The sequence below is a fragment of the Phocoena phocoena genome, chromosome 14 (genome assembly GCF_963924675.1).
Source record: "Phocoena phocoena chromosome 14, mPhoPho1.1, whole genome shotgun sequence".
NCBI classification, from domain to species: Eukaryota; Metazoa; Chordata; class Mammalia; order Artiodactyla; family Phocoenidae; genus Phocoena; species Phocoena phocoena.
Window position 1 is genome coordinate 63670916 of NC_089232.1, and position 16455 is coordinate 63687370.

At 38.5% G+C, this 16455-nt stretch overlaps 1 protein-coding gene across 24 annotated transcripts in view; it reads right to left on the minus strand.

Annotated features, from left to right (window-relative positions):
• LTBP1 (latent transforming growth factor beta binding protein 1) overlaps window positions 1-16455 on the minus strand; it is a 428310-nt gene that overhangs the window by 199262 nt on the left and 212593 nt on the right. For all 24 annotated transcript variants that reach the window (XM_065891713.1, XM_065891712.1, XM_065891731.1 and 21 more), the window contains 2 exons: window positions 10598-10822; window positions 6408-6682 (listed from right to left, as the gene is read on the minus strand). In XM_065891713.1, coding sequence (XP_065747785.1) covers window positions 6408-6682; window positions 10598-10822 — 500 coding nt within the window. The remainder of the gene's footprint in view (window positions 1-6407; window positions 6683-10597; window positions 10823-16455) is intronic.

The window sequence follows — 16455 nt, forward strand, 5'->3', positions numbered from 1 at the left end:
CCTGGAGAAGGCAGATGTCTGGTGGCTCTGGCCCTGCCTTCCCTCATCACTGTCCAGCAGCCCCTCTGCAAGAAGGCCAAGTTCACCCGGAGGGCCCCGACCCCAAGAGCATGTGGCCTGGGGAAATGGGGAAGAGAAGAGAGCCACATACACACCTGTGCCCACTGTTGACCCAGCCTGGATGACTCAGTTCTCCTTCCCACATAAGGGATAACACAGATACAAGAGGCAAAGAGCCTCTGGTAAAATGTTTTATAGTTATTCTTTGTTTAGACTTCTCATCTATTTATGCAGTTTATGGACTCAATTTAGGGAATTAACCAGACTGAAAGTGTTACAACCAGGCTGGCATCATCCCCCCATCAGGATAAAATTGGTACTTCATCATAGCTTCAGGCCTCACCCCAGTAATGCTCATCATCAGGGCAGAGAAGAGTCTGAGGAAATCAAAGAAGAGGTTTCTAAGCAGAACTTCATGTCCTTGATCCCTTAATTGAGCACTAAATTCCTTTTCCATCACTGAGAAGAGATTTGCAAAGTCTGCAGCCCATATCTACAGCTACATCTCTACTTATCCATCTCTGTTTTTTTCTGCCGTGTGGAACTGACAGGCATCTGTTTCTCTACTTTCTCATTGGCTTCTGTGTGGAAGAAACCAGGAAATACTTTTCTTCAAAGTCCTGAGACTTTTTAAAAAAGTACTTCCAGCCATGTAGTTCAGTTACTTTTCCACTTCAGTGAGTTCACACTTTCCGGTTAATTTCTCCATGATGCTTATTTTTTTAAAGTTTTTTTAAACAAAAGCAAAGTGCATCTGCTTGGCCCTTCAGAATTGTGTGTGTGTGTGTGTGTGTATGCTCGTTCCAGTGTTAAGGTTTAGAGCTTGAGGATGTTATTGAATTTGTCTGCCAAAAGAGACCAATCTCCAATTAAAGAATCTTTTTCTCCGGTGGCCCATTCTGTTTCTATTCTTCCTGTCCAAAAAGAACTGTTAGAACAACTTCTGGAACCTCTAAGAGGATCCCAAGCTGTTCTCGTGTCATTTTAACTCAATTTTTGCCCCAGGGCTTAAAATTTATATGACCAGTAATTAAAGGAAAGAAAGGTTTTTCCAACGATATCAGGATTTCACATCAAGAAGTGGTCCTTTTCTTCCTAATCCACATAAAGCTTGTTTTCTTCTATAGAACATATATTAGAGAATTTAATCTTAGAGTGTTTCTTATGGTTTTGTAAATTAAACTGTATTTTTTTAATTGAAGTACAGTTGCTATACAATATTACATGTTACAGATATACAATATAGTGGTACACAACTTTTCAAGTTTATACTCCATTTATAGTTATTGTAAAATATTGTCTATGTTCGCCATGTTGTGCAGTATATCCTTATAGCTTACTTTATACCTTATAGTTTGTACGTCTTGTACCTATGGGCTTTTTTTTTTAATCATTATGGGGATTTTATGGTTGCCAACTATCAAAGTGGGTTTGTATGTTATTTGATTATCTTTATCCGTGCTAGAGTGCTGTACTAAAAATACCCTCTCTCTTCTGTTTACATCTACTTCAGGTTTTCGAGTATTTCTATCCTTATTTAACTCAGGTATTTATACATGGAATTTGCTGCTCTTTTGGCACTTGCAATCGGAAAGTCTTGAGGCACTTGAATTTTTGTCTCATCTTGTAACTCCTGTCTAATTAAGGGGCATGTTTCCACAATGAACAAAAAGCATATGATTTCACAAGGCAGCAATGGCACACCCAACATGGAAGCTGGACTCTGAACCCTACCTCTCACACAAGGTCTTTTCATACCATCTGACATCATTAGGTCACTGTAAACATTTATTTCCAGTAATTGGGCAATAAATAAAACATGTTTGAAACAACCAAACACTCAGATGCCAAATAAATCTCAAATTTAGTCACTGTTAAGAGAACCAGTTTAAAATAAAGGACACCCTTGCACAATGGAAAAAGTGTACACATTCGATGACCCTGTGATGCAAAAATAGATTTGAGGGGTATTTTTCTGAAATTTGGCCTCTCCCCAGAGATGAAAACTTGACTGGAAATGTTGAAGTTTTAAGCACATGAAAACATGAGATTATACTCCAAGTAGTTGGTAATTATAACCCCTAGAAATGTAATCCTAATTTGATCTATCTATACATTGAGCAAAATCTCAGAAATGTTTTCAAATATATATGGCATACCACTGTTTACTGCAGACAGCACAGATACTTATCTCTGCCAAAATTATGACTTTTCAGCTACTTCAAACTTGATTTACATTCAAGAAACCAATTCCTCTTAGCCACCCTGTACGATCTATTAGATTAATTTCTATTCTTCTAATACTTTAAAGTGAATTTAGTGATGCCTGTACCCAGCCTGATTCACACAGAAATCAACAGTTTATATAATCTTAAGAACAAGAAATTATTTTTAGGACTCTGAAAGATGAAACATCACTTTCTACAATAGGAAAGGTATTTCCCCCTTTATCTTGACACTTTCCATCAAGGTGAAAAACACTTTAGATATTTCCAATCCCATTATTCCTCCTCGTTCCACTTTATAATACAAGCCAAAACAATCTCTGTTCTTATTAATTTAACTATCATCACTAAGTCTAGTCACTGAGCACTGAGTTTTCTCCATTAATCCTCTCTCACTTCATCTCTAAAACAGCACTGGACTCCATGATTGATATTCAAGAATACCTGATTCTTGACATCACTCAAAGATGGAACTGGTTAAAACAAAGATGTAGCTACTCATCTTTACCTCACAGTCCTCCCCTCCAAGGGTCAGTTAATCAATCAGAGAGCGCATTGATCTGATTTCTGAAGCCAGGGAGTTCAGAATACTCTCCAACTCAGCACCATCTTTTCCTTCACAACAGCCCATAATCAAATCCTGATGCTGGATTCTTCACAAAAGCCTCTGCATTAATCTCTTCATCTTTAAATTTACTTCTTAGATTGGACCCTGATCATTTCACAATTGGACTAAGGCCAACTTCTCTTCCCTGACCTCCTCATGTCTACCAGCCCCACGTCCACTCCCGTCTCATTCAAAAGTTGAAACTTTTAAAATTTTCTAAAAGTTCATTAAATGTATTAAACTTAGAGCTTTTAAGTTCATCATAAAATTATTCTATTCATAAGTCTAGGAAATGTTCACATTTTCCTTCTTTTCCTCATAAGGAATTTTCAAATATGCTGAGATAATTCAAAGAATAATACAGTGATCACTTGCTTTCCCACCTCTCAGAGTCAACAATTTTTACAATTTTGTTATATTTGTGTATAAAAGGCATTTGAAAGTAAATTACAGACATCATGGCATTCCTCACTCAAGAATAAGGACACTACCCTACATACCTCTAACACCATTATCACACCTAAGAAAATAACAGTTCCAAAATACCATCTAATATCCAGTCCGTATTTAAGCTTCCTCAATTGTTCTTCAAATGTCTTTCAGAGCTGGGTTTTGATTTTTTTAAAACCAAGATATGATTAAGGCTCATATATTATATGCGCTATTGTCTCTCTTTAGTCTCTTTCTGAGGAAGTCAATCTTTATTTTTTAACGATATGAAGAAACCAAGCAATAATACCCTACATTATCATTCTTTCTGATGTGAGGGAGTATGATAGTTTTGGCTTGTTTCTTCACCCTCAGTATTCCCTATGAGCTGGAGGTTAGGTGTAAAGGATTGATTAGATTCAGCTCACACATTTTTGGCAAGAATACCTTTAAGGTGTTGCTCTACACTTCATACTGCATCCCATCAGGAGGCATATGATATCAGTTGTCCCCCTTTTAATGATTCTGAGTTTGATCACCTGATCAACGGGGCATCATGCGATTTTTACCTTGATACCAAATCTTTTACTTTGCCCTATGCCTCAGGTTTAAAAGGCTTCATATCTGTGCCAAAGCCTGCCAGGAACTCTAAACTAGTTTACTTCTCTGGTCTCTTCTGACACTTCCTCCTTACCTGTTTCTTGCAGTGTTCTCTCTCTTCTGTTTAATTTCTCCCCCACTTCTCTGTGAGCTTAGTTTCCTAACCAATCATCCATTTTCCTCCAACATCCAAGCAGTTCCTGAAATTCTATTCTATGAAGCTCCCATGAATTTAAATACACTGATCACAGTTCATGTTGGCTTTTCAACCTCAAGTTTACTACCTCATTTTTAGAATGTGCCACAGAAACAAGGTCTTTTTCTACTAAATTTGTTTTGTATATGACCTCTAATGGCAATACATAAACATAAGTGCTTACTGATGACTATGACATGAAGGTCCCAGTAGTTGTAATCTGTATCTAATAAGAGTTTTCTCACTGAGCAAAGCACTAGTGAGTATTTATGCAGTCGTTTCTGCCATTTATTTAAAATCCACCTGTACCTCCCTCTGTAACTATGTTTGCACACCAACCACAGCAAGAAGGCACAAATATTTCCAAACACCTTTGTAGGATACATCTTATATACTATTGACAATTTGCCAGTAATTTTTTTTTTTTAATGCTTGGATCATCCTAATTGCGCAAACTGGACAATCGTGGGCATTCAGCAATATTTCTCACCAACAAATATCTTCTGAGAATGTTTTCGCAAAACAGGTCTTATTTTGAAGCTGTGTATTAGTTACTACACATGCAAAATGAATTAAGTATTGAGATCACTGTCTGGATCATACAGACCAAAAGTCAGAGAAGTATCCAGATAAGACAAAAAAGTGTTCCACCGAGTTTGGATTATTTGGGTAACTCCACCAACTACCCAATTCATGTGGATTGTATAGTCCAGCTTAGGCCTAAAAGTAAATAATCTGTTTATATTCTTTCTAGTTAGCAATCATCTGCCTACGATTATATGTACAAGAATAACAAGTCTGTTGACATCTCATTTTCTTGCTTTTTACCATCTGTGTTCCAACTTGGAAACTAGGGAGAAGGATACTGGGCACAGAATTTTAAAAGGACCTGCTTTTTTCCTTTCTCATGACCAACCTAAGCTGAAATGACTAAACAATGCAAATGGCACCAAATTCATCCTCCTTCTCCAAGGCTTGTCTGGGGCAAACTGTGCAGCATGTGAGGTTTACTTCAGCCCCACTGCCCCTATAAAAACTTGCCCTTAACACAGTAATCCAGTCTTTACTTCTAAGCTAAATGTAAACTGATGATATTCCTTCTCCAAAAAGCATGTGTTTAAACCTGGTCTTCAATGAGGAAGGAAAAGGTCCCTCTTAAGTAGGCACTTCAGGCTCCGCAGGCAGACCAAGGTTGTGTGGGGCATCAAGCCTTCCCTGTCTTACTGAAGTTACATGACATAAGCAATCACCTGCTCTCTTTTTATGTTTGACTCTATCAATAGGTAAGTGTCTTCTAAGCTAGTAGTTGCATAGTTCTGTAACATTTGCAGAGCATGTCACATTACCTTGTCTAATCTTGACAAAGCCCCATATTCTTGTCTCCACTTTACAAATAAGGAAGCTGGCTCCCTGCCACCAAGTGCTGAGCCCATGGCTCTAACCAAGGTCTTATAACTCTACATGGCTGTTCTTTCCATTCTGGTCTACAAACCAATTTTACCTCTTCCCCTGGGCAAGGGGATGACCCAACCATGGACCTGCCCAGTATCTAAAAGTGTTCTCCAGGTTTCAAAAGCAAGAACGATTGATTCTACTACAAACAGATATTTCACTCACACACAAACACACACACAATTTTTTGAATATTCAGGTAACAGCAGGAATAATAAATAGATCTCGCCTATTTTTCTCACAGGGGGTTCAAACCATAATCAGGTGACAGGAGAAGAACCGTAGGACAAAGCTATGTCATTATCACGTAATTCCAAAGCAGGAAGCACCAAGTAACTGGGGTAGAGGAACCAGTAATTTTATGTTGCTTTTACTATGCACATTCAATGATGAGTTTTAAAGAGAAGTCAGCCTCTCTCTCACTTTACGATATATAGACCTAAAGTTACACATAAATCCAATGCTATTTAAAATGCACTTCAAACAACTCATGCGTTGCCATTCTAGTTATAAATTTGTATAAGAAAATAAAAGATGACAAATTATGGCAAACTTTTTCTGAAAAGGGCTTTGCAGACCATATTTTAGGCATTTCAGATCATATGACCTCATTGAAAGTATACCATCCTTCTGTCCATAGCATGAAAGCAGACATAGACAGTATGTAAATGATGGGTGTGGCTGTGTCCAATAAAGTTTTATTTACAGTAACAGGCCCACAGGTCAGTTTGCCAACCCCTTCTACAAAAAAACTTATTTCTACCAAGTCTGTCTTTCCTACTACAATGAGACTATACCTAGAACACATCACTAAAATGGGCTGGGCAGTGTGGCTCACCTGCGACCCAATAGTCTCCTGGAAGCACCGGCCAAGCTGCGTCTTAGCAGCCACCGGATACACGTGAGGAATGACTTGCTGGTGGGAGTATGAGGAATGGACCGTCTGAGTCTTCTGGACAGGAAGCCCTTGGTAAGAGACTTGGGACTGGCCTGGTTGAGCTTCTTTTACCTTCTGGCCTGTTGGGCCATCAACTCTTGAAACCTGATGTATCTGGACTGAGGCCTCAGGAGGGTGCTTCACATGGATATTGACTATGTTAGGAGGAAATTTCACTAAAACAGATTGGGAAGAAAACTTATCAGTCATAAATAATTAATACGCACATCAGGATGAAAGTAAATGTTCATGCTAGTCAGCATGAAACTAAGTTTTATACACACACATATACTTAAGTACCTATACATTATACCTGGGATAAGTACCTATACATTATACCTGGGATAAGTACCTATACATTATACCTGGGATAAGTACCTATACATTATACCTGGGATAAGTACCTATACATTATACCTGGGATAAGTACCTATACATTATACCTGGGATAAGTACCTATACATTATACCTGGGATAAGTAAGTACCTATACATTATACCTGGGATAAGTAAGTACCTATACATTATACCTGGGATAAGTACCTATACATTATACCTGGGATAAGTACCTATACATTATACCTGGGATAAGTACCTATACATTATACCCGGGATAAGTGCCTATACATTATACCTGGGATAAGTACCTATACATTATACCTGGGATAAGTACCTATACATTATACCTGGGATAAGTACCTATACATTATACCTGGGATAAGTACCTATACATTATACCTGGGATAAGTACCTATACATTATACCTGGGATAAGTACCTGTACATTATACCTGGGATAAGTACCTACACATTATACCTGGGATAAGTGCCTATACATTATACCCGGGATAAGTACCTATACATTATACCTGGGATAAGTACCTGTACATTATACCTGGGATAAGTGCCTATACATTATACCTGGGATAAGTACCTATACATTATACCTGGGATAAGTACCTATACATTATACCTGGGATAAGTACCTATACATTATACCTGGGATAAGTACCTGTACATTATACCTGGGATAAGTACCTATACATTATACCTGGGATAAGTACCTATACATTATACCCGGGATAAGTACCTGTACATTATACCTGGGATAAGTACCTATACATTATACCTGGGATAAGTACCTGTACATTATACCTGGGATAAGTACCTGTACATTATACCTGGGATAAGTACCTATACATTATACCTGGGATAAGTACCTATACATTATACCTGGGATAAGTACCTGTACATTATACCTGGGATAAGTACCTATACATTATACCTGGGATAAGTACCTATACATTATACCTGGGATAAGTGCCTATACATTATACCCGGGATAAGTACCTATACATTATACCTGGGATAAGTACCTATACATTATACCTGGGATAAGTACCTGTACATTATACCTGGGATAAGTACCTATACATTATACCTGGGATAAGTACCTATACATTATACCTGGGATAAGTACCTATACATTATACCTGGGATAAGTACCTGTACATTATACCTGGGATAAGTACCTACACATTATACCTGGGATAAGTGCCTATACATTATACCCGGGATAAGTACCTATACATTATACCTGGGATAAGTACCTATACATTATACCTGGGATAAGTACCTATACATTATACCTGGGATAAGTACCTGTACATTATACCTGGGATAAGTACCTATACATTATACCTGGGATAAGTACCTGTACGTTATACCTGGGATAAGTACCTATACGTTATACCTGGGATAAGTACCTATACGTTATACCTGGGATAAGTGCCTATACATTATACCTGGGATAAGTACCTATACATTATACCTGGGATAAGTACCTATACATTATACCTGGGATAAGTACCTATACATTATACCTGGGATAAGTACCTATACATTATACCTGGGATAAGTACCTATACATTATACCTGGGATAAGTACCTATACATTATACCTGGGATAAGTACCTATACATTATACCTGGGATAAGTACCTATACATTATACCTGGGATAAGTGCCTATACATTATACCTGGGATAAGTACCTATACATTATACCTGGGATAAGTACCTATACATTATACCTGGGATAAGTACCTATACATTATACCCGGGATAAGTACCTATACATTATACCTGGGATAAGTGCCTATACATTATACCTGGGATAAGTACCTATACATTATACCTGGGATAAGTACCTATACATTATACCTGGGATAAGTACCTATACATTATACCTGGGATAAGTACCTATACATTATACCTGGGATAAGTACCTATACATTATACCTGGGATAAGTGCCTATACATTATACCTGGGATAAGTACCTATACATTATACCTGGGATAAGTACCTATACATTATACCTGGGATAAGTACCTGTACATTATACCTGGGATAAGTACCTATACATTATACCTGGGATAAGTACCTATACATTATACCTGGGATAAGTACCTAGACATTATACCCGGGATAAGTACCTAGACATTATACCCGGGATAAGTACCTATACATTATACCTGGGATAAGTACCTATACATTATACCTGGGATAAGTACCTATACATTATACCTGGGATAAGTACCTGTACATTATACCTGGGATAAGTACCTATACATTATACCTGGGATAAGTACCTGTACATTATACCTGGGATAAGTACCTATACATTATACCTGGGATAAGTACCTGTACATTATACCTGGGATAAGTACCTGTACATTATACCTGGGATAAGTACCTATACATTATACCTGGGATAAGTACCTATACATTATACCTGGGATAGGTACCTATACATTATACCTGGGATAAGTACCTATACATTATACCTGGGATAAGTACCTATACATTATACCTGGGATAAGTACCTATACATTATACCCGGGATAAGTACCTGTACATTATACCTGGGATAAGTACCTACACATTATACCTGGGATAAGTACCTATACATTATACCTGGGATAAGTACCTATACATTATACCTGGGATAAGTACCTGTACATTATACCTGGGATAAGTACCTGTACATTATACCTGGGATAAGTGATACATTTTTAGTGTGTATCTATTTTTGCTGCACAGCCATTAAAAAACTCTTGAGAGTAAAAGGGGACACTCAGAAATGAATCCTGAATTTATATACTTTAAATAATAAAACTGCTTTTACAAAGAGAAATTTAAACTTCTCACAGTAACAGATCCATGAGACAAAAATTTTTTTCAGAGGAGTCATAAAACTACGAAATTTGTGCTACTTGTGGTCATACATTCTATCAAACAGGAGTAATAAAGACTCAAGAGTTTGATTATTTTTGAATTTCTCACAAAGTTTCCATCGTAGAGACTGTGGGATTTACAACACAATTTCACAAAGCATAGTTCTCTTACCCTTAAACCTGGTGTGTACATACTTTTGTGCTTCCTGTGACACACACAAAATACCAAAGTGTGATATTTTACATCTCTATTTTCTTTCTCTGCAGCTTTCACACAGAATTTCATCTTCTGATGCTAAGATTCAGGTTTTAAAGAATAAGAGCCAGTAACACTTCTCTGACTCCTTTTTTAAAAGTTGTGCATGTGTAAGAGGTGCCAGGTTGAAAAGAATGGATTAGTCATAGAATTTCTGAGCTCCAAGTGACCTAGTTTACCTTCCTCTATAGATGAATAAACTGAAGCCCAGGGAGGTGAGGTTACAGATTGTTTAGAACTAAAACCAAGAGCTCTTCGACTACAAAATAGACTTGGTGTTCATCAGCAGGTATTGTGTGATCTCCTAGCTTATTAATCCCATAAGGGCCAGAACACCATCTTGTTCATCTTTCCATTTCCCAGGACCTACCAGAACAGTGCCATGTATGTTTATCAGCTCTTGGTCCTGAATCACCAGAGAAAGATGGGCTCCATTTTCTTATTTCCTAGATACCATTCCCTACAGCCTAGAAAGCACTGGCATCATATACCTGGGCCCATATTCTGTTCCAATACCAGCCCTGCAGACACTTGGCTTCTGTATGGGTTTGGCATGTTAACAGAGTACTGATGAATGGGCAAAATCAAAATAATCAGCTTACCTTTGACTCCTTGCTGGCTGGTCATGGTCAGAGGCAAAGTATGTGTTGAGTGGACGACATGCGTTCCCAACGCCTTGCCTGACTGCTGGGAATGCTGATGAAGTTTAGGCATGCCAGCACCATGGACCGGAATCTGACAAAGCTTCCCTGTGAAATTTGGAGGGCACTGGCATTTGTCCCTTGAACTGCATTGGCCTCCATTCATACATGGAAGATGGCAAATTACTGTAAAGGAAAAGAGAAAATGTGGAGCGTGGTTAGTTTCTCAAATGCCAAGTAACAATCAACCAACAAAACTCCCCCAAAGCACAGCCATCATATTCCCAATGACTTTAGAAATGGTAAACAAAGGAGTATACACTATGACAAAAATACTTCCTTTTTTTTTTTTTTACTATCTTTTTCTTTCCACCTTAAGTAAGTCATTTAGCTCTCCAATTGCTTGTGGTTGTTCACCCACAATGGTGGCAAGAATTCATGGGAAAAAATATACATGTATATTTATACATATAATATATATATTACATATATTTATACATATAAAGCTACTTTATATATATAAAGTAGCCACTCAGGATATCTCTTGCATTCTATAATTACTGTGTTTTCCTATTTAATTACTAGTTTATTTACTGTCTCCCTAGATTATAAACTCTTTGGGGGAAAGGGATATGCCTAGTTTAATGACCTTTGTACCCTCAGCACCTAGAATAATGCCTGGCACACAGTGGACATTAAATATTTCCTCAAAGAATAAACAAAGGAGAGTGCTAAAAATAATATCTGTTGAGAATTTTCTCTACGTAAGACACTGAAATAAGTGCTACCCAGAATAAGGGAGAATAGTTTGAATCCTGCTTTACAGGAATTTGCAATCTCATTGGGATAACAAGACCACAGCGAAACCTAGAAGTAGCAGTGATTAATAGTTGGAAAGTTATTTAGAATACCAAAAGATAAAAGGACATGTTTGGGTGAAGAATTTTAAAAGGAGTTTTAAATCCTGGCTAAATTCAACTTCAGGCCAACCTATTTATCACGAATGAATTCTTCCTATCAGCCCTTGAATTGATCGGATTTCCAGCAGCTTAAAAAATAGCCCCTCGGGCTTCCCTGGTGGCGCAGTGGTTGAGAGTCCGCCTGCCGATGCAGGGGACGCGGGTTCGTGCCCCAGTCCGGGAGGGTCCCACATGCCGTGGAGCGGCTGGGCCCGTGAGCCATGGCCGCTGAGCCTGCGCATCCGGAGCCTCTGCTCCATAACGGGAGAGGCTACAACAGTGAGAGGCCCGCGTACCGCAAAAAAAAAAAAAAAAAAAAAAAAAAAAATAGCCCCTCAACTCCATTTTCTTCCAGCTTCTACTCTGCTTCAATCCTCTCCTCCATGACCAAACTTTCCAAAAGAATTGTCTGCTCACTTCTCCACTCACTACCAGCCAAAAACGTTGTGTTTCCCTTTCCCCACACCTCTCCTATGCTGAAACTCCTCTTACTCAGGTCACTAATGGTCTCCATGTTGCTAAATCCAATGGATGGATTTCAGTCTTCCCTTGGCTTCTGTGACATCTCAACCCATCTAGTTTGCTCTTTCCTCTTTGTTCACTGTGTCTTAATATTCTTTGCAGACTCCACTCTTTCCTCACCCTTGAAACACTGATGTGCTTCAAGATTTGGTCTTAAAATCTTCTGCTTTACTAACTCCATACATTCTGATTTCAGCCTATCATATGATGATGTCACCCAAAACTGTATTTCTTAGCCAAAGCTTTCTGCTGTGCTCCACACTGTCTACTACTGTTTATTTCCTGTAGATCTTCTACAGGCATCTCAAACTTACAATGTCCTAAACGGAACTTGATCATCTTCCCCTAACATCTCCATTCACTGAGAGACCCTTAACAGGAACCTGAGGGCTGCTCTATTCTTTCACCCACCCAAACATCCATCTCCAGGTCCTGCCTTCTAAACATTCATCAAATATTCCCACATCTTTCTCATCATAGAGATCCTGTTCTCTCTGAAACATCATTCCCTACAATCTAGCTACACTGACCTTGATTCAGTTCCTCAGTGGACAGGGCCTCTCACCCCTCCTTAAGCTTTACATACTCTGTGTCCTTGGCCTGGAACACTCTTTCCATATGTCCCCCGTCACCTACCTAACTCCTACTCACCTTCTGGATACTGCTTAAACCTCAGTTCCCTGGAAGCACTTCTAATTGCCCCTCATCTAGGTTTGGTGCTTCTCCTCTGTGCTTCCGTGGGCTCACATTCACTGCTCATCGTGCTGCTTGGCTTACTGCATTACAATCACCTAACTACTTTTCCGTACACCTCATTCAACTAGAGTGCTGTGAGGTCAGGGACTTTAATGTTTTACCTCTAGCATGTAGCTCAGCTTTTAGAAAAAAGGCTGCAGCTCAAAAAAAAAAAAAATACTAGATGAAAGAATGAACACATTTATGGCTACCACTTTGTCAAATACCATTCTACATACTACAGAAGAAAGTAAAAGCTAACTGGAACTACTAGGTGATATATGATAACTAAAAGTACAAATAAGTAACATTGGAAAATGTAAATTCTGTGGAACTCCAGTGAAAAGTCATTTCTGGGAAGTCAAAATAGACTTTACAGGAGAGCTCATTTGAGATAAGACTTTGAAGCTAGATAGGCTTCAGGAAAACAGTAAGGATTATATCCTAGGAGGATAGTGTGTAAGAAAGGGGGAGGTAGGCATATTTGGGAGATAACGAGAAAGTCTATCTTGTTGAAACCCCAGATTCCTGAGTGAAGGGGTCAGGTGATAAACTGGGAGATGTAGGCTTAAGTCAGACAGTGGATAAAGGGAAGCCCTAGCAAGTTATTTTGTAGACCCCCAAGGAGAAAATTTTCCAGGAAGATTACTCTTGTGATAGCATGTGGCATTAGCTGGAAAGGAGAGTGACCTAGGTGGAGCAGTCAGATAGGAGACTATTAAAATAACTGAAAGACAAGTTGAAAAATCCATGGATTAGGATGATGGCAACAAGAATTAAAAGAAACATGAAGTGGGCTTCCCTGGTGGCACAGTGGTTGAGAGTCCGCCTGCCGATGCAGGGGACACGGGTTTGTGCCCCGGTCCGGGAAGATCCCACATGCCGCGGAGCGGCTGGGCCCGTGAGCCACGGCCGCCGCGCCTGTGCGTCCGGAGCTTGTGCTCCGCAACGGGAGAGGCCACAACAGTGAGAGGCCCGCGTACCGCAAAAAAAAAAAAAAAAAAAAAGAAACATGAAGTAATATTATGATAGATGGGCAATCAGTACAGATAGGACACAGGAAATAAACAGCAAGCCAAAGAAGAGGGAAGACAGTGAAGGAGAAAGGAAACAGCTGGAAAAAATGACCAAGGTAAGCACCTAGAACTATGTCCAGGATCTCACTATGTGGCAGATGAAGTCAAAACTGCCCACGCTGGATAGGGTCTGGAATATGTTTCCACCAGTGTCTGATCCACACTGAGGTGCAGAGTAAGAAGAAGAGTCAAAGCTGACTCTGAGGTTGAGTCAAAGACTTTGTAACTCCCAGTTCAATTCTGAATTGAATTTCTAAATGACAGGTTGGCTACGCTGGATGGGTTCAGTGTGTAACAGGGAAGGACACAGGGAGCCTGGCCAAGATTTCACAATACTACAAATAATTTATAACTGGAATACAAGCACTCCTCACTATGTATGGTTCCAATATGCATGAATTTCAGTTAATGCAGTTTAGCTAAACAACTTCAATCCCCCAACAACAAGGTTTGAACTTCATTTGCCACAATATTAACTAGGTAACTGCATAAAGTACAAACTTCACTGCTAGCTCTTTGGTCCACAAACCACTACATAAATAACAGATGTGTACCATGATCAGTAATCAATCATGTCACTTCCTTCAGAGGCTGTTGGCGATTGATCCCAGCATATCTGTTATTCAATTCATGCACAGACAGCAAAGCAGGTAGTTGTGTTGCCTCCTCACTTTACATTGATAAACTCGCATGACATTTTACAGAAGTGTATAGTCAAAAGGGCCAACAGCAACAACAAAAAAGCACGGCAAAGAAATGAAAAGTGGTGACACTGGAAGTGAAATTGGAAAGTGGTTGTGATGTAGGATAAAGATGGTCCAAAGGAAATAACATTAAAGGAACTCACAGATATTCCACAACTTTTAAAGCATAATGGTAACATATTGGAACCTGATTCAAACTTGGGAAGGAGTATAACGGCTCACTAAGGCAAAGAAGAGATACTCCACATCATAAAGTATACGAGAAGAAAGCAAAAATGTTCTAACTACTCTTGTTAAGTTCTACTCGAAGAAAGAAAACACTTTAATTCTCAGTGTTTCTAACATTTTAAATTACAGGGCACTAGATAAATATCAGCTTTACCGTTTTTTTTTCCTTTCCCTATAAATACATCACCTACAGTAAAACAATTGTAATGTTTTGACAAAAAAAAATTTTAAGGTGATAGAACTAGTAATCTTCCCATTGATTATTAAGATTGTTTTGCAGTTACAGCTTGCATGGTTATTTTTATGGTCCTGCATCACCATGCAAAGAGGACTACCTTTAATCTTTATTAAAATAACTTCATCTATGTTATCTTTTTTTTTTTTTAACAAAGAAGCTGACTTCTATTTCTAATATCAATAGCAGATTTTGGAATCCAACATGAATTTAATTAGCTTTGTTCAAAACTATTTTTAAACCTCTGAGATAGCTTCCACACAAATATTTCAAGAACTGTACTAGTCTAAGTGGATACAGCAATAATCCCAGAAGAGAACTCCAATAACCCTGTTTCTCTCTGGTCATAAAGGAAACCGTTTCTGCTGACTTATTCCAACCAATAACAGGCCACTATTTATAACCATTTACGAATGAGAAATAAAATACCTATTCTCCTGTTCCAGCATTTTCACAAAATCTAAATTATAATTTAAAGTTCTTTGCCCCAGCTCACTCACTGTACATTGAGTTCTTTGTGGCAGGTGCTATTTTTAAAGTTAAATAGTCTTTTATGTCAAAGAAAACAAATTTAAAATCAACCTACAAAAGTTAAGTATTTAACTATGAATAGTTTCTTTCTGTTTCAAAAGTTCATGCCACTCTCAAGACATCACCTGGTGATATATAGTCTGTGCAGCCAGCGTTCTATAAAACTTTCTCAACATATGAAGAGGAAAAAGAATAAGTTATCTTTAAGGCTGGCTTGTGGAATGCTGGTTGTAAGTCTAGCTATGGCACATATATTTTAGAACATATAACTGGAAGGTGTAATGTAGAATGCTGGCTGAGAAATTCCATAACCTTGTCAGCTTGACATTTTGCTGGCCATCACCATAATTCACTACATTGCATCATACGGTCACCTGGGACCTACAGCAAATAACAAGAGGTATATGGGCCTTCAGCCTGTTATTCCAGAAAGTGGAATATCGTGACAACCACTCCAAGTATCTCATGGTACAACTATAAAAGGTCACAATGAGCAAAAGGATCCAGGCTGGAAGAAAAAGCTGGAGGCTTTAAATATGCCCAGCATTTCAGTGCATTCCACCATTCACAATGGTCTGTAAAACAACTTGCAGGACTCAAGAAACTGGGCTGACAGGATAATATTCACAGTCTATGCCACAAATGGGAACTTAGTTTTAAATGAATAGGTACTGACTTGGATACAAATATGGGAAAACTGAATTTTCTGCAGATTTGAGTTATAAAAAGCTAGACTCTCATTCTTCCCTGTTATCTTAGCTGACTATAAAAATATTTCAGCTGCTTGTCCCCAAAAGGCGCTCTAAGAATGTACTTGACTTTCCTACAG